This window comes from Delphinapterus leucas, chromosome 4 (assembly GCF_059928025.1).
Source record: "Delphinapterus leucas isolate spDelLeu-1000000601 "Yukka" chromosome 4, BTC_Dleu_Yukka2, whole genome shotgun sequence".
Taxonomy (NCBI): Eukaryota; Metazoa; Chordata; class Mammalia; order Artiodactyla; family Monodontidae; genus Delphinapterus; species Delphinapterus leucas.
Window position 1 is genome coordinate 143,246,083 of NC_143132.1, and position 18,786 is coordinate 143,264,868.

Genomic DNA, 18,786 nt, shown 5'->3' on the forward strand with positions numbered 1-18,786 from the left:
TCGGGTAAGACAGGCAAATAGATAAACAAACTGTATACTGTACTTTGGTTACAATGTGAGTTAAATCAGTTTTGTGTGCAGGGCTGGAGACTAAACCATCTTTTGCACTTGTTTCCATTGTTTCAAAACCATTACAAAGGCATGATGGTTGTCAGATGTTGGATTTGTAAATAGAGGGTTGGTGTCTGTAGGTGAAAGTAAATGTCAAGCACCCGCTAAGTGGAATGGTTAAAGTGTCATTCAAGATGCTTAGTTTATCCAATATTTTCAATCAGGTCCAAGAAATTACATAAGAAAGTGGGTTCTCGTAAGAAAAACTAAAGCTGTGTGGTCTTTAATTTCTCCACAGCGTAGGTCTGACCTATATAAAGTCTCTTGCAAAGTCTGCAAGAGGGTAACCAAAGAGTTCTATTCCTGGAAAATGAAGCATTGGGAAGTTGCTCAGAGTTCAGTTTGTGGTTCCAAAAAGCTCTTTTTTCACCCAGACCTTTGCATACACAGACCATGAACTCATCCATTCCTGCCAGCCACCTTTGGAATCATAGCTAGGGCTTCTGGGGGTGGGGGGTTGTGAAGAACATCACAAAATTTCCATGCTCCAAATAAAAATACTGCCAGGTCTCCAAGACCACATGTGCTGGATGAAGGTGACTGTAAGCAGAAGACAATATGGAAAATTTCCATTTGCAGGTGGAAGGGAAGAGCAATTACAGAGAAAAATCCACTGGGGCAGCCTTTTCTATGAGAGAGATGGAGTCAATCAGGAGTACATTGATACCAAAACCTTGACCAACAAGAAGTATCAGGAGGGAGTATGGCATATGAAAAAGGGTAAAGACTTTCAACTCAGACAAACCCCGATTCAAAACCTAGTCCTTCTCCTTGGCCTTCCCTGGTGGCGCAGTGGTTGAGAGTCCGCCTGCCGATGCAGGGGACACGGGTTCGTGCCCCGGTCCGGGAAGATCCCACATGCCGCGGAGCGGCTGGGCCCGTGAGCCATGGCCGCTGAGCCTGCGCGTCCGGAGCCTGTGCTCTGCAACGGGAGAGGCCACAACAGTGAGGGGCCCGCGTACCGCAAAAACAAAACAAAACAAAAAAAAGAACCTAGTCCTTCTCCTTAACAGATGTCCGTTCTTGGTCATGCTTTACTTTAACCTTTTTTAGTACCAATATTTTAATATCAACATTTCATATAATAATACTTAGCTGTTAGAGTTGTAAGAAATTAAATTATACAATACAGGATTAAATTAAAGAATATATAAATATTAAAGCATATTTATGTTTTAATATAAATATTATATATTAAATATATGTATTCAGCACACTGAATATATTCAGCACATTGGGTGATCAATGTGTGGTCTCCAACCACACGTGCACAAATAAAAATATTACAACTTAGCACTATTTTTACCATAATCAGTCAGGTAACAGCAAAGCAATTGGAAGCCAGAAGTATTCTGAAATACGAGCCCATATCCTACCCATTTCATGTCTTCAGTATCGTATCTCATCATGGAAAGTAGCATTTGTAATTATGAATGATGCAAGAGCCTTGATATCCAAGAAGGATGTGATTGTGTCCTTTATATCTACTATTGTATTCATTATTTTCCACTTATGGAAATAGGATTCTGGATTCATATTTTACACGTTTTCAATAATGAAGGATTTTAAAGGTCTCCGCTATTTTCAGTAAGAGAGAAAACCTTCATTCCTTTGAAACAATAGCTTTTTAATCTAAGCTTGCTCTGTGTTATGCCACTCTCTGCTAGGCACTTGATGTGAATTGGGTTAGTTAACCTTACAACAGCTTGTGAGGTAAGTTACTGCCACGTTCTCCATTTTAGAAAGGAAGAAACTAAGGCACAAAGAGGATAAGACTCTTACCCAACTTTACGTAATGATTAAGTGGCAGAACTAAGATACAACAAGGTCAGGCAATATAATTCCAAGACAAGTTTCCTATGCATTTCTGGATGCCGCGTTGCTTGCCTTCTGGGTTTTCAAGCTTTCCTGCACTGCCTGGGCTGACACTCTTCTCTGTAGTCATGTTTCTTTTCTGTGTTCTGTCTGTGCTTCTGGCTCCTTTATGTGTTGCCTCTCTGTACTCTGTCTACTTCTCATTTTTAAAAATTCCCATGCCACCCTTTCCATCTCTGACATAACCCCATTGCCCTGTTTATTTCAAGTCCAATCACTCCGCCACCCACTGACTAAAAACTTATTTTGGAATGGTCACACAAACTCCCACTACTTATTGTGCTTCACGCCCCAACAAGCCATCAAACAAAATTAGTTACATGTTTTTAAATGCATTGCTAGATATATGACTCAGAATCAGCTCTTTTTTTTGATTTTAGAAAAAAAATTTTTTTCTCTTTTATTTTTATTTTTTTATTTTACATTTTTATTGGAGTATAATTGCTTTACAATGGTGTGTTAGTTTCTGCTTTATAACAAAGTGAATCAGTTATACATATAAATATATCCCCATATCTCTTCCCTCCTGCGTCTCCCTCCCTCCCACCCTCCCCATCCCACCCCTCCAAGTGGTCACAAAGCACCGAGCTGCAGAATCAGCTCTTTTAAAGGAGAACAAAGGCTGACACCTCAAAGTTGGTGTTTCATTTTGAGACTCGGACGTTTCCTAGAAACTTGAGGAACATGCCTTCAGAATGGTTTCAATACCAAGTAAAAACAAATAAAATCCAGAGGACTCTTTAATGGGCTATTTGAGTAAAACATTCCAAAATATTATGTGGTCTAATTTATCTTAGAGTTACTTTTATCATTGAGATGTTAGAAAATGTATCTCCCTCTAATGTATTTGGAAGAAATGTAATCAGAATTTTAATTTGAAGTTCTTCAAGCCAGAGAAATTTGAGATTCCTCTTCAGTAGATGCCCAAACCCTATGTTTCTAACTTAAATGACTGTGAGGCAAGTACTAAAAACAACTGAGAAATGGTCTGTGGATGTGGATGTGTCAATTCATTTTTCTTCCCTAGGTTTGCACCAACTCTGAACCTTTGAGACAAAAGAGAGAATAAGAAGGAAATTGGGGGCAGATAATAAAAATAAAATTTGGCTGGATTCAGTTGCCTTTATCCTAAATTATCTTCCTGAAACAGGTTTTTGTCCTGATGTAGGTGCAAGTGATGATTGCTTTGGATTAGAACTTTCTTAGTGACAACTTGTACATGATACACTGAGCTCAGGCATGAATATATGTCCCACAAACTCATTAATCCATGAGAAACACGAGGGCAATTACTCAGGAAAAAAATGCCCACACGGAGGCACAGATCTGAAAGCATTGTGAGTTGTATGAGCATTTTAGGTAGGAAGGTTAAGTGCAAATAGTTTATCGTTTATGTTCTGCTAACTTAGCCATGAGCCCAATCTATGTTCGATTCTCCTTTATTTTTAGCACTAAATTTGAGAGACATTTGGAAGTGCCCCAGTTGGCTGGAATCAGGTGGTTTGTTCTGCCTCTTCTTAGGATTGATTAGAAAACTCTACAGTAGCTGCTCAACTGCGGTTTTGGATTGTTTCACATTTTGCATTCTTTCTAAGGTGTTTTTGTTTGGTTTTGGTTTTTTGATGTATGTGATGACAGCTTATTTTTGCAGTTTGCAATAGTGTATAATATTTCAATTAATCATTGCTTAAGTGAAATGCTATATCTTGGTTATCAATATTTAGGAAGTTTCTATAATAGAAACTTCAAATGTAAGTAGACTTCAGAGAATTGGCCAACTCTGGGCTGATTTTAGCACAAATGGTACATTTTTTTCTTGACAGTACTAATCGCATCTAACATGTCTTGCTCTGAAGAATTGTTCAGCAGTGGAAATAGAGCAGAAATGATACATGCATCAAAATGTGAAAAACTTGCATCCTTATCCCATCAATATTTGCCAATGGGTCATCATTCAAATAATTAAAAACAAATAAAAGTGAAATTCACAAAATCATGGGTTATTATAGAAGCATTTTTCTTTAAAAAATTCACCCATTTGTGAAAAAACATTACAGGATTTTATTTCATAAAATCTTAGACCTGAAAAAGAACCTAGAGATTACTCAATCCAGTCACTTCATACACAAGTTGAAAAGTAGAAGGCCAGAAAGGCTAATTGATGCATAAAGGATCATACATGTAGTTCATTAGAGGCAAGACCTAGATTAGGACTCTCATTTCCTGACTCAAAGTCCAGTCTCTACTATTCTGTGATTAACCCTTTTTGTTTCAGACTTTTGCCTCAAAGGTAGATTGTACCACTTCAGAAATGTAAGTCTCCTCTTAGTTTGTGAGAACGAAAGTGTGAGATTCGTGGGAATTCCAAGGAATGAAGTTCCTCTTCAGATTGGGACCTCCTCCTTAGTGGAATCAATGAATCAGTATCAAATACCACTACAGCCTGTGCTCCTCTAGTCTTGTCCTCAGTCGCATCCTCTAAAACGGGGACAAGGTGGAAGGTCGAGAGTGAGTTTTGGAAGCTAAGTCTCTGAACTTCTCCTTGACTCTGTTTCTTCAGTTAAAATGTAGACAGTCCATAGTCTAGTTAGTAGTAATGTACAATGTTAATTTCATAATTTTGACAGATTGTGTACCACTGTTATGTAAGATATTAACAATAGGTGAAACTGGGTGAAGAGTGTACAGGGGTTCTCTGTATTCTTTGCAACTTTTGTGTTAAGCTAAAATTATCCCAAAGTAAAAAATGTTCTTTAAACCAAAAAACAAAACAAAAAATTATGGTGGCGGGCACTGGATGAACCTTGAAGAATGGAGACAAGTATGTTTCTTATCAATGATGTTATCAATGCTGCAGGTGTAGATATTTTGAGACAATAGAGATGAAATCTCAAGCTTTTCTTTGATATTTTGTTTGGGGTGAACAACTCTTTTTGAGTATCTATAGCAGCAAATACAGTATCTCACAATTGTGTTGGGTCTCAATTGCCGCACACTCCCCATACACACACATAAACACACAGACACACTCAAACTTCTGACATTTCTCCTGATATTTGTCAGTCACCTGTGCAACTGAGCAGTCCCACATTTCAGCCCCTTGCCAAGAAGACTGAAGAGGTCAAAGAATTTCTCATGTTGTGGCCCATAGCCATCATTGTCTCCCTCTGCTTTGCCTCTCCCAGCCAGCCACTTGCTGCCTTATCACTCACAAGAATCACAGTGATCTTCCACCTCTCACCCTAATGATGTCCAAGAAGATTAAGTAGGTTATCAGAGTTATGGGGTGAGGGGAAGCAAATGTTAACTATAGTATTTTCTATGCTTGGAATTTACATTAGGAACTTCTTGATCACTTTTAAACTATTGGGTTGACCAAAAAGGTCACTGGGGTATTCCCATAAGATGGTACAGAAAAACCCGAATGAACTTTTTAGCCAGCCCAATAATATTCAGGGTCTAAATACCACGTTATTCCATGTCTACACTGTGAATTACGTTTGGATAAATCTTCTATTTTCTCTGAGATTATTTATTTTTTATTTATTTTGGGACACATTTCCCCCCTCTAAGCAGAAGTGGACACTGGAAACGCAAACTTATATAGTAATGGTTTCAATAAGCACAATTAAATGATAATTTTAAATGATTACCTCTTTATAAGCAGTGTCATATAGCAGGAAGACATGGATGTTTAAGTTAGAGAGTGATGGATTTACCTCTCAGTTATAACAGTTCCTAAAAAAAGAAGAGAAAATTGCTCAAATTCTCTGTTGGGGCTCCATCAGTTTAAAAAAAAAAAAACAGTTATCTTGAGAGTTGGGTGAAAATGATGTTATATGAAAGAAAATGCCTAGTCAAATATGATACTTGGCCTTGAGTTGAGGTTGGCTGCTGTTGCGAATGTTGTTGGTACCCCACCATGTCCCCTAAATCTGTCTGAGTCTCATCCTTAGGGTCTGATCGATTTGCCTGAGGCATTGTCCCAAGCTGTGGAAGGCTCCTCTGATAGCGGGCATGGCACTGTGGGGAATTAATGCTCTCTATGAGCAGTCCCCAATCAACGATGGCTGAGAGATGGTGCAAATCTTCCCCTGCTCTAACAAGAGTTTGTTCTACACTGGTCCCAGCGTTTTCCAATAGGATTAAGCGCCAGTTGCCGGTAGTGGTAGCTTTCTGGATTAGGCTTGCTTCATTGGCTGCTTCCTTTCTCTGTGTCCCTTCCTTATCATCTCCTAAGGATATTTACAGTAATGGACCCAACACTTAGATTACTTACACTTAAAGGCTTCTCTGCTTCCAGAGAGCCTTAGCTAAGATGACTTCTTTCTCCACCATGTATATATATATATAGCATAATATAAATGGCAACTTGCTTGTAAAGGCATTCAACCATGCTGCAACACCAGTGCCGTTGGGTCTGTGCATATAGCATGTGAAACACTATGGCACAGCGGACATAGAATCTGGGCTGTCAAAGCACACAGATCTGGATTAAAATCCTGACTCTGCCATCTTGAACACGCATTTAATCTCTCTGAGCCTTAGTTTTCTCATCTTTAAAAATGGGGATAATAATTTCTAAGTTGTTGTAATGATTAATGAAATAATGAATCTAACGGTGGATGATAATTGTACCTATTCTATAGGGTTAGTGCATATAAATAAGATAGAAGCACTCAATAAAGTATTAACTCTGTGTCAGCTTATAAAAGGAAACCCCTGACATGGGCTCCATGCTAGTTTCTAGCTAAACCCCATTACAACAGGGTTCATTCATACCAAATTAAGTAAAACACCATTTTGAATTATAGATGTTATGATACATGTGCTAATCCTTTCTCTCTTTTCTCTATCCATATAAACTCATCTTTACACACACATATAAATCTGATTTCATAAGCTCATGTTCTACGGGATGGTTTTTCATATTACTGAAGTGTTTTATAACACTAAAGAGATTCACTATAGGCTTTCCTTTTTTCTTCCAGTTTTATTGAGATGTAATTAACATACAGCACTGTACAAGTTTAGGGTATATAGCATGATGATTTGACTTTCATACATCACGAAATGATTATCACAGTAACTTTAGTGAATGAACATTCATCATCTCAAATAGATATGAAATTAAAGAAATAGACAAAAATTTTTCCTTGTGATAAGAACACTAGTATTTACTCTCTTAACAATTTTCATATACAGCATACAGCAGTGTCAATCATATTAATCATGTTGTGCATTAAATCCCTAGTACTTATTTGTCTTATAACTGGAAGTTTGTGCCTTTTGACTACCTTTATCCAATTCCACCCACCACCCTCCACCTCTGGTAACCACAATCTGATCTCTTTTCCTGTGAGTTTGTTTGTTTGTTTTTGAAATATAATTGACCTATGTTAGTTCCTGTTACACAAAATAGTTATTCAATATTTCTATGCATTTCAAAATGACCTCTACATAAGTCTAGTTATGGTATATCATCGTACAAAGGTGTTACACAGTTATTGACTATATTCCCCACACTGTACATTTCATACCTGTGACATTTATTTTGCAATGGGAAGTTTGTACCTCTTAATCTCCCTCATATATTTCTTTCTTCCCCCCGCCCTGCTTCCCTCTGGCAACCACCTGTTCTCTCCACATATAACTCTGTTTCTGTTATGTTTGTTAATCTGTTTTGATTTTTAGATTCCATATGTAAGTGAAATCATATATTTGTTTTTCTCTGACTGACTTATTTCACTTAGTATAATATACTCTAAGTCCATTCATATTGTCATATGTGGCAAGATTTCATTTTTTATGGCTAACGTTCCACTGTGTGTGTGTGCACGTGCCACATATTCTTTATCCCCTCACCTATTAATGGGCACTTAAGATGCTTCCATATCTTGGCTATTGTAAATAATGCTGCAATAAACAGAGGTGCATATATAGTTTTAGAGTTTTTGTTTTCTTTGGATAAAAACCCAGGAGTGGAATCGCTGAAACATTTAGTAGTTCTGTTTTTAATTTTTTGAGGAATCTCCATGCTGTTTTCCATTTATATTCCCACCAAAAGTGCATGAGGTTTCCCTTTTCTCCACATCCTCACCAACACTTCTTGTTTCTTTTCTTTTTGATGATAGACATTCTGACAGGTGTGAGGTGATGTCTCATTGTAGTTTTGATTCGCATTCCCCTGATGATTAGTGATGTTGAGCATCTTTTCCTGTGCCTGTTGGCCATCTGTATGTCTTCTTTGGAGCTGTTCATATCCTCTGCCCATTTTTTAATCTGATCTTTGTTTTGATGTTGAGTTGTATTTGTTCTTTGTATATTTTGGATATCAACCTCTTCTTGAAAATATCATTTACAAATATCTTCTCCCATTCAGTAAATGGCCTTTCCATTTTGTTGATAGTTTCCTTCACTGTGCAAAAAACTTTTTAGTTTGATGTAGTCACATTTGTTTATTTTTGGTTTTGTTTCCCTTGCATGAAGAGATATAGCCAAAAAAAATATATTACTCAGACCGATGTCAAAGAGCTTACTGACTATATTTTCTTCTAGGAGATTTGTGGTTTCAGGTCTTATATTTAATCAATTTTGAATTCATTTTTGTGCATGGTGTGAGAGAGTAGTCCAGTTTGATTCTTTTGAATGTAGCCACCCAGTTTTCCCAACACTACTTATTGAAGAGACTCTTTTTTCCCCATTATATATTCTTGCCCCCCTTTGGGATAGAATAAATGTCCACATAAGTGTGGGTTCATTTTCTGGGCTGTCTATTTAGTTCCATTGATCTATATGTGTATTTGTGTGCCAGTACCATACTGTTTTGATTACTGTAGCTTTGACATATAGTTTGAAATCAGGGTGCATGACACCTCCAACTTTTCTTTTTTTTCCTCAAAGTTGTTTTGGCTATTTGGGAGCTTTTGTGCTTCCATATAAATTTTAGAACTATTCTAGTTCTGTAAAAATGCCATTGGTATCTTGATAGAGATTGTGTTCAATCTGTAGATTGCCTTGGGTAATATAGTCATTTTAACAATATTAATTCTTCCAATCCATGAACATGGTATATCTTTCGTCTGTTTGAATCATCTTCAATTTCTTTAATCAGGGTTTTATAGTTTTCTGAACACAGGTCTTTTACCTCCTTAGTTAGATTTATGCCTAGGTATTTTATTATTTTTGATTCAATTGTAAGTGGTATTGGTTTATTAAGTTCTCTTTCTGATAGTTTGTTGTTAATGTTTAGAAATGCAACAGATTTCTGTATGTTAATTTTGTATCCTGCAACTTTACTGAATTCATTTATTATTTCTAATAGCTTTTTGGTGGTGTCTTTAAGGGCTTTCTATATATAGTATCATATCATCTGCAAGCAGTGAGTTTTACTTCTTCCTTTCCAATTTGGATTCTTTTTATTTCTTTTTCTTGTCTGATTGCTGTGGCTAGGACTTCCAATATTATGTTGAATAAAAGTGACAAGAGTGGGCATCTTGTCTTGTTCCTGATCTTAGAAGAAAAGCTTTCAGTTTTTCACCACAGAGTATGAGGTTAGCTGTGGACATATCATATATGGCCTTAATTATGTAGAGGTACTTTCCCTCTAAACTCACTCTGTTGAGTGTTTTCATCATAAATCTTGTTGAATTTTGTCAAAAGCTTTTTCTGCATCTATTGAGATGATCATATGATTTTTATTCTTCAGTTTGTTAATGTGATGTATCACATTGGTTGATTTGCAGATATTGAACCATCCTTGCATCCCTGGGTAAATCCCAGCTGATCATGGGGTATGATCCTCTGATACATTGGTGAATTCTGTTTGCTAATATTTTGTTGAGGAATTTTGCATCTATGTTATCAGTGATATTGGCCAGTAATTTTCTTTTTTTGTGATATCTTTGAATTTGTTATGAGTGTAATGCTTGCCTTATAGAATGAGCTCAGAAGTGTTTCTTCTGGAGTTTTTTGGAATCATTTGAGAAGGATAGATGTAAACTCTTCTCTAAATGTTTGGCAGAATTCACCTGTAAAGACATCTGGAATTTAGTTTGTTGGGAGTTTTTAAATTACTGATTCATTACTGGTAGTTTGTTCATATTTTTTATTTCTTCCTGGTTCAGTCTTGGGAGAGTGTACATTTCTAGGAATTTGTCCATTTCTTCTAAGTTGTCCATTTTATTAGTGTATAATTGTTCTTAGTAACCTCTTATGATATTTTATATTTCTGTGGTGTCAGTTGTAACTTCTCCTTTTTCATTTCTGATTTTATTGATTTGACCCTCTCTTTTTTTCTTGATAAGTCTGGCTAAAGGTTTATCAATTTTGTTTATCTTTTCAAAGACCAGCTCTTATTTTCATTGATCTTTTCTGTTGTTTTCTTCATCTCTATTTCATTCATTTCTGCTCTAATCTTTATGATTTCTTTCCTTCTATTAATACTAACTTTGGGTTCTGTTGTTTGTTTTTTAGTTCCTTTCATTGTAAGGCTAGATTTTTTATCTGAGATTTTTCTTGCTTCCTGAGGTGAGCTTGTATCACTATAAACTTCCCTCTTAGAACTGCTTTTGCTGCATCCCACAGATTTTGGATAGTTGTGTTTTCATTTTCATTTGTCTCCAGGTGTTTTTTTTTTCTGATTTGATCTGCAGTAATCCAGTGATTGTGTAGTAGCATATTGTTTAGCTTCCACGTGCTTATGTCTTTTACATTTTTTTTCTTGTAGTTAATTTCTAGTCTCATAACATTTTTGTTAGAAAAGGTGCTTGATATGATTTCAGTTTTCTTAAGTTTACTGAGACTTGTTTTGTGGCCTAGCATGTAATCTATCCTGGAGAATGGTCTATGTGTACTTGAAAGGAATGTGTATTCTGCTAATTTAGGATAGAATATTCTGTATATACATATTAATTGCATCTGCTCTAATGTGTCATTTAAGGCCAATGTTTTGTTATTGATTTTCTTTCTGGATGATCTCTCCTTCGATGTAAGTTGGGTGTTAAAGTCCCCTACTATTAGTGTATTACTGTCAATTTCCCCTTTTAAGTCTGTTAATATTTGCATTATGTATTTAGGTGCTCTGATGTTGGATACATATATGTTTATAATTGTTATATCTTCTTCTTGCATTGAGCCCTTGATCATTATGCAGTGCCCTTCTTCGTCTCTTGCTACAGTCTTTGTTTTAAAGTCTATTGTGTCTGATATCAATATTGCTACCCTGGGTTTCTTTTCATTTCCATTTGCAAGGAATACCTTTTTCCATCCTCTCACTTTCAGTCTGTGTGTGTCTTTAAATCTGAAATGAGTCTCTTGTATACAGCATATACATGGGTCTTGTTTTGTATCCATTCAGCCACTCTATGTCTTGTGATTGGAAGATTTAGTCCATTCACATATAAAATAATTGTTGATATTTACGTTCTTGTTGTCATTTTGTTAATTGTTTGCAGTTTCTTTTGTAGCTCTTTTTTGTTCCTTGCTTCTTCTTTTGCTCTCTTTCCTTGTGATTTGCTGACTGCATCTTGTGTTATGTTTGGATTAATTTCTCTTTTTTTGTGAATGTATCTATTATAGACTTTTAGCTTGTGGTTACCATAAAGTTAATATGTAACAACCTGTGTATATACATGATTATTTTAATAATAGTGATCTCTTAATTTAAAAGCATTTTGACAACCCTACATTTACTCCCCACCTCCATGTTTATAATTTTTGACATCATATTTTGTATCTTTTTGTTTTGTGTATCCTTTGCTACTTATTGTAGATATAGATGACTTTTAGTACCCTTGTTTTTAACCTTCCTACTAGCTTCATGCATGGTTGATTTTTTTACCTTTATTTTATATTTGCCTTTACCAGTGAGATTTTCCTCATAATTTTCATATTTCTAGTTGTGGCCTTTTCTTTTTTTCTTAGAGAGGTCCTTTTAATATTTCTTATAAAGCTGGTTTGGTGGTGCTGAACTCTTTTAGCTTTTGTTTGTCATAAAACTCTTTATCTTGCCATCAAATCTGAATGAAAGCTTGTGGGGTAGAGTATTTTTGGTTGTGGATTTTTCCCTTTCATCACTTTAAATAGAGAATGCCACACCTTTCTAGCCTGCAGTTTCTGCTGAAAAGTCAGCTGATTACATTATGGGAGTTCCCTTGTATGTAACAGTTGCTTCTTATTTGCTGCTTTTAATATTCACCCTTTATCTTTAATTTTTGCCATTTTAATTGCAGTGTGCTATGGTGTGACCCTCTTTGGGACTCTCTATTCTTCCTGGAACTGGATTTACTTTCCCAAGTTAGGGTAGTTTTCAGCTATTATGACTTCAAGTATGTTTTCTGCCTTTTTCTCTCTCTCTTTTCCTTCTGGGACCCCTACAAGGCAAATGTTAGTGTGCTTGATGTTGCCCCAGATGTCTCTTAAACTGTCCACTTTCTTTTCATTCTTTTTTTTTTCTTTTTTTCTCTTCTATTTCAGTGATTTCCACTACTCTGTCTTCCAGCTTTCTGATCCATTCCTTTGTATCATTTAATCTACTATTGATTCCTTCTAGTGTATTTTTTCTTTCAATTATGTTATTCTTCATCTGTTTGGTTCTTCTTTATATTTTCTAACTCTTTATTATAAACTTCTAACTTCTTACTCTGTTCATCCAATTTTCTCCCACGTTCTTTGAACATCTTAATAACTATTACCTTCAACTCTTTATCAGGTAGACTCCTTGTCTCACTTAGTTCTTCTGATGTTTTATCTTGTTCCTTTATTTGGAACATATTCCTCTTTTGTCTCATTTTGCCTAATTTGCTGTTCTTATTTCTATGTATTTGGTAGGTTGGTTACTTTTCCTGGCCTTGGGGAGGTAGCCTTTGGCAGGAAATGTCCTATGCATCCCAGCAGCACATTCCCCTCTGGTCACCAGAGCTATATGCTCTTGGGGTGCCCCTGTATGGGTTGTGTGAGTCCTTTTCTTCTGGCAGACTCACTACTGTGGGTGGTCTGGTAGGTGTGGCTGGCCCTCAGTCTGGTTGGTTACCTTTTATGGAGGTTGCTGGCTTCTGGTGGGTGGGGCCAGGTCCCAGAGTGTTTGCAGGCTCAAGGGGTCTTAAGGCAGCCAGCCTGTTGGTAGGTGAGACTGTGTCCCCGCCAGGCTAGTTGCTTGGCCTGAGGTGTCCCAGTACCGGTGTTGACAGGCTGGTGGTTGGGGCTGGGTCCCAACACTAATAAGCTAGAGGGAGGATTCCAAAGTGGTGCTTTGCCAGCAACAGCATCCTTATGGTAGAACAAGTTCCCCAGAATGTCTGCCTCCAACGTCTTTGACCCCAGGGTGAGCTCCAAGATCAGCAGGTGTGTCTGACCCAGACTCCTTTCAAATGACTACTTCTGCACTGGGTCCTGGAATGTGTGAGAATTTGTGTGTGCCCTTTAAGAGTGGAGTCTCTATTTCCCACAGCCCTCTGGCTTTCCTGAAAGTAAGCCCCATTGTCCTTCAAAGCCAAATGTTCTGGGTGCTCATCTTCCCAGTGCAGGATCCCCAGGCTGGGGAGCCTGAGGTGGGACTCTGACCCTTCACTCCTTGGGGAGAACCTCTGAAATTGTAATTATCCTCCTGTTTGTGGGTCACCCATCTTTGGGTATGGGTCTTGACTATACCCCATCTCCACCCCTCCTACCTTGTGGTTCCTTCTTTACATCTTTAGTTATAGAAGATCTTTTCTTCTAGTCTTCTACACTTTTGCCTCAAAGTTGCTCTGTAAGTATTTGTCATTTTGGTGTGCCCATGTAAGGAAGTGATCTCAGGATCTTCCTATTCTGCCATCTTGGCCACACCCTCCCATAGGCTTTCCTTAAATAACATGCTTCTATTCCTTTCATTAAAGCTAAAATATCTGTTAATTTACCAAATACTAATATAAACTAAACTTTTCAGGGACACATCTATTGTATAAAGCAGGTCACACCTGAACAAACTGTGAATGTAAACATATGCACCATAAAAGTAAGTATATTACCGTATGAAACCTAGATTAAAATAAAAAGAAACTCCTGTTTAGAGTTAAAAGTATGTCATTAAGCAAAATACTGGTTAAGTATGCAATGAAAAGTATATGGATTGAATTATCATGCTTAATTATAGGCTCTTCTGGGTGTGGTCATTAAGAGTCATTCTATCTTTGAAATTGATATTTATTTCATAAATCTCCTCTGTTTTATTCATCTAATCTATTTTGGTGATGACAGGATTATTTTACGATATCTTTTGTTTTTATCAGATGGCAGTGTATCCAGTATATTTAGATTCTACTTCATTTTGTGTATGCTTTTTCCTTCGAAATTTAGGGGAAAAAAATCAAGCAAAAGCAGACAGACTGTTCTAGGACATCCCTTTAGAGATGGGTTTCTCTAGATTAAAAAAAGATTGGCTTCCAAATTGGTTAAATTGCTTCTTCTATACAGTACAGTGACATGCTGTCTTGTTACAGTGGAACATGTGCTCTCATTTCGGACAAGCTGTTCTGTGAAAAAGTTTTTTTTAGCCCCCAGAGCCCATCCCCGGATTTGTGGGTGTTACCTCCTTTCCGTGTTACCAAGTTTTTTTTATCATCATTATTGCTTGTGCTCCAATAGCTGCAACACAGTTTAGTAACAACCCTTCTTAAAAAACAAGATGCTTCTGAAAATAGACAGAACAGTTGGCTAGACAGAAAAGATATATCAACAAAAGTAGGTCTGTTGTTTGTCTGTGTTTTGCTCCCTAAATCACTTCTGAGACAGTTTCACACATATGTAAATGAACAGGAATTGAGTGAGAGTATAATCTAATATAATCCTTATGACCTATCACAAAATCTTATCCTATTTTATTAAGAAAATCAAATTCTATGAAAACTGATTTGGTTTGGAGAATTTTTCAATGTTTTACTTTTGTTACAATTAAGGAATTTAATCAAAGGTTTTGGCTGGGTTTGTTTGGTTTTATTTTTCTAATAAGAAAACTTGAGGTTCTGTAAGCAAATTCAAGATCGGTAGATGGGTCCAGTTTTTTATTCATGACCTGATTGTATAGCTGATTCAGCTAAGAGGAAGCAGTGGCTTTACTGTGTGTGGTGGTGTTTTTCTCATTCCTCTGTGCATCAAATAAAAAAATTAGTCATGCAATATTTACTCTCTGGGCAAAATGACATTTTTCAGCTGCTCAGACTTCCCCAGAATTAGTGGGAATGACCAACATGGAACAAAGGGGCAAGCCCCTCTAATCACTTCATTTTTGAGCAGAAACATGACATCGCTTTCAGAGCACTGCTTGGAAGGCACTTGAGAAATAGCCAACCCACCAGCCATTCAACATCTTGTAGTTGGCCGTACTTGACAAGGCTTGGGTCAAAGGCCTGTAAGAGCGCCCTTCTGCAGAAATCAGCATCCTGCATACAATGATTTATTCAGATGTCATCTCTGCTTCCTGATTTTACTTGTCTTGACTCTTCCCCTACAGTGCATACAAATACACCAGTAATATTTTTTAAACGCACATGTGTTTTGCTTTTGTGATATCTCTTTAATTAATCTTGGATAAGCTGTCTTTACGTCGAAATCTTTTTCCATACAGGATTAAACCAGGTTTTACCAAATCATGCTTTATCACTTCCTCCTTCCCTTCACTTAAAATTCTAGAGCAGGACTCTTTAATCTGGGCCCTTGGACCCAGCCTGTAGGAAAAGGCCACGAACCACCTGAAAATGTACACAAAATTGTGTGTGTGTGTCTCCATGTGTGCTTTGTCCTGAGAAAAGGAGCATGTCTTTCTTCAGGTTCACAAATGGGTGTATAACTCCCCCAGTTTTAAAACTACTGTCACCTAGATTTCCTCCCTGTCATCTCTATTAGTTAAGAAATGCTCAGTTCTATCAGATGGCACCCTTGGGTTCCACTGAGTACACTTAGTCACCACCTTCCTTTTCCATTATGACTCACTTCTGATCTCATATTTCCTCTTACTTTCTGAATTTTGTACTTTCTCTGTTCCAATTTAAGTAACCTGAGAAAGAGAAAGAAAAGAGATATTATATACTAATATAATATCTGCCACTAACAGGGGTTGGCCTTTCTTCATGTGGCATCTCATTTAATCCCACTGCAACTGTACAAGTTAGATAGTGTCCGTGTTTTTACAAATGAGAAAATGAAGCTCAGAGAAGTTAGTCATTCCCAAAGATGGAAGGAAACGTCCAGATTTAATGGAAGGGTCCAGATTTAAATCTGTGTTTGAATGTAGAGTTTATTCCTTCACGAAGCCTTTCCAGACAGAATAAATGGTCATAGCTTACTAATGGTGTCAGCTCTCATAATGTGTAATTTTCATTTTATTATTATTCTCTATCATCAAAAAATACATTCATTATACTTTGTGCAGAAATCTAGTACAAATTTATAAATGCTCATGTGTTGCTATATTGCATCAGTGTTATCATATTATTGCAGAGGGCAAGAACAATTTATATGTTCATTAATTCTTTCACTTTTAGAAATAATATTTATTAAACTCTACTATTGTTAGGGGCTTTGCTAAGTTCTGGAATAATGGTTCTAAGTTCTATCTTCACATCAGGTTCTACTGGGGAGCTTTTTTAAAATATCAGTACCTGAACTCGGAACCAGAAATTTTGATTCAGTACATGGAGGTGGCACTTGGACAGTGTATTTTTAAAATGCTTTCCCAGCTGTAGTCAGCATTGAGAACTATTGTTCTAGAAGGTGACTTTGCGAAGTCGAAGGACTTTGGTCCCCTAGATCTGCAGCATCAGCATCACGTGGGAACCTATTACAAAGGGAAATTCTCAGCCCTTCTCCCCAACCTTCCCATGTGCTGTACCAGAAACTCCAGGGATAGGACCTGGCTGTCTCTAACAAGCTCTCTAGATATTTCAGAGGCAAGCTAATGGTTGAGAAACACTTCTCTAGAGACAAGATAAATGAGACAGAGTACTTGCCACTGAGCATTTCTGTTTGATCTCAAGGAACCCAGTTGTTTCAAATCTGCATTTTAATTACCTAGCACAGTTTTATAATCTATAACTTTAGTTAATAATGACAGCATTATTACTACTTAAACGATGTAATGACTTTCCATCTCTTCTTGGGCAGCCGTTAAATGAAGTGTTAATAAGGAAATAGTGGTCAATGCCTAACATCCCTTAGCAAAAGTCTCATGGACCTTATGGGTTGAGCTGAATTGCCATAGTGTTTCATAACACACACACACACACACACACACACACACACAGAATTTTTAAATATAAAATTTTAAAGAGAAAATATTTCCAGTAAAGGATTTTAAAGTGGTCTTTGTGTTGTGTTTTCATTGTATTATTATTAATATTATACTTGCTATTTCCCATCTTTATTAACATAGCTTTATTACAGCTTTATGATAGTATAATTGACATACAATAAAATGCACATATTTGAAGCATTTAATTAGGTAAGTTTTGACACATATATACACCAGTATCGTGAAACAGTTGTAGGGGGGCACCCAATTCCATTATAGGAACCTCATAGTTGTGCAGTTTTCCCCCACCACCCCCAAACAGCAGAATGAGGTTGTAGAGAAGGCTTCCTGAGGAAAGCATGAGCTAAGACCTATAAGGCAACTGATATCAGGTCCGGTGAATAAAATAAGGAAAGGTTGTACAGATTAGAAATAAAGCCCATCCAAAAAAAAAAAGAAAAGAAATAAAGCCCATCTTGCCTATATGAAGTCTAGATTCTTGTGTTGGTTGCTGTTTACTATCATGTAGGGTTGAAGAATACCCACTCAACCCCTTTGTTTCTTAAAATTCCAATTGAGAAATAAGCTTAACAGCTAGTGAAATGTACAACACTGTTACCGAGAGTAGAAATCCCAGGTTCTGTCACTGCAAGTAGTTCTTGCATTAGAGTAACCTGTTCAGCTTTGACCACCAATCCACTCTCGAATGCATATTTCTCTGCTGTGTGTGTTATAAAACAGTTGCATGAAAGTGATGCTTTTGCTTTTAGAGCCATGGAATCTAATTCCTTGCCTTGAACTTCCTTTTAACTTTCTTCTTTCTCCTGAGCAACTTCGTGTATCCTTAAATGTTCATTCATCATTACGCCCAGGTGCTAATACCGAGACTTTATTTTGGGGGCTTATTGGGGGCTTAAAGGCTCATTTTTTTTCCATTGCAGGTTGGCTTCATGAGCTGGGAAAGAGACTGGAATCTCCATACTATGGTAACAATACTTTGGGGGGGCCGTCAATCCGAAGTGCCTATATTGCCGCTCTGTACTTCACACTCAGCAGCCTCACCAGCGTTGGGTTTGGGAATGTCTCTGCTAATACAGATGCAGAAAAGATCTTTTCCATCTGCACCATGCTGATTGGTGGTAAGGAATATTCTTCCTTTAGACCAAGAGAAGGAACAAGTGTCTGCCAAACGGTTGCTGTTATGTTGCCTCTGTCCTAAAACCCAATACAGGGTAGATTGGTTTACATTGGAAGAGTCTAAAAGCACTAATTAGGAAATCAGTGACCAACAGTTATATATACATGTAGATTAACAATGAAAGTCTGTGATGTCAAGAAGTCCATGTTCTGACAGATGAAGAAATAACCATTTACCTGATGGTTGATTATATATATATATATATATATATATATATATATGTTTTTAACAGAAGTACTGTTGATTTACAATTTTGTGTTAGTTTCAGGTGTACAGCACAGTGATTCAGTTATATATATACTTTTTCAGATTTGTTCCCTTATAGTTTATTACCAAA

The 18,786-nt window shown here is 36.9% G+C and overlaps 1 protein-coding gene across 1 annotated transcript in view; it reads left to right on the forward strand.

The window, feature by feature from the left end:
- KCNH8 (potassium voltage-gated channel subfamily H member 8) overlaps positions 1 to 18,786 on the forward strand; it is a 384,197-nt gene that overhangs the window by 278,438 nt on the left and 86,973 nt on the right. The window contains exon 8 of the mRNA XM_089911194.1: positions 18,193 to 18,390. Coding sequence (XP_089767320.1) covers positions 18,193 to 18,390 — 198 coding nt within the window. The remainder of the gene's footprint in view (positions 1 to 18,192; positions 18,391 to 18,786) is intronic.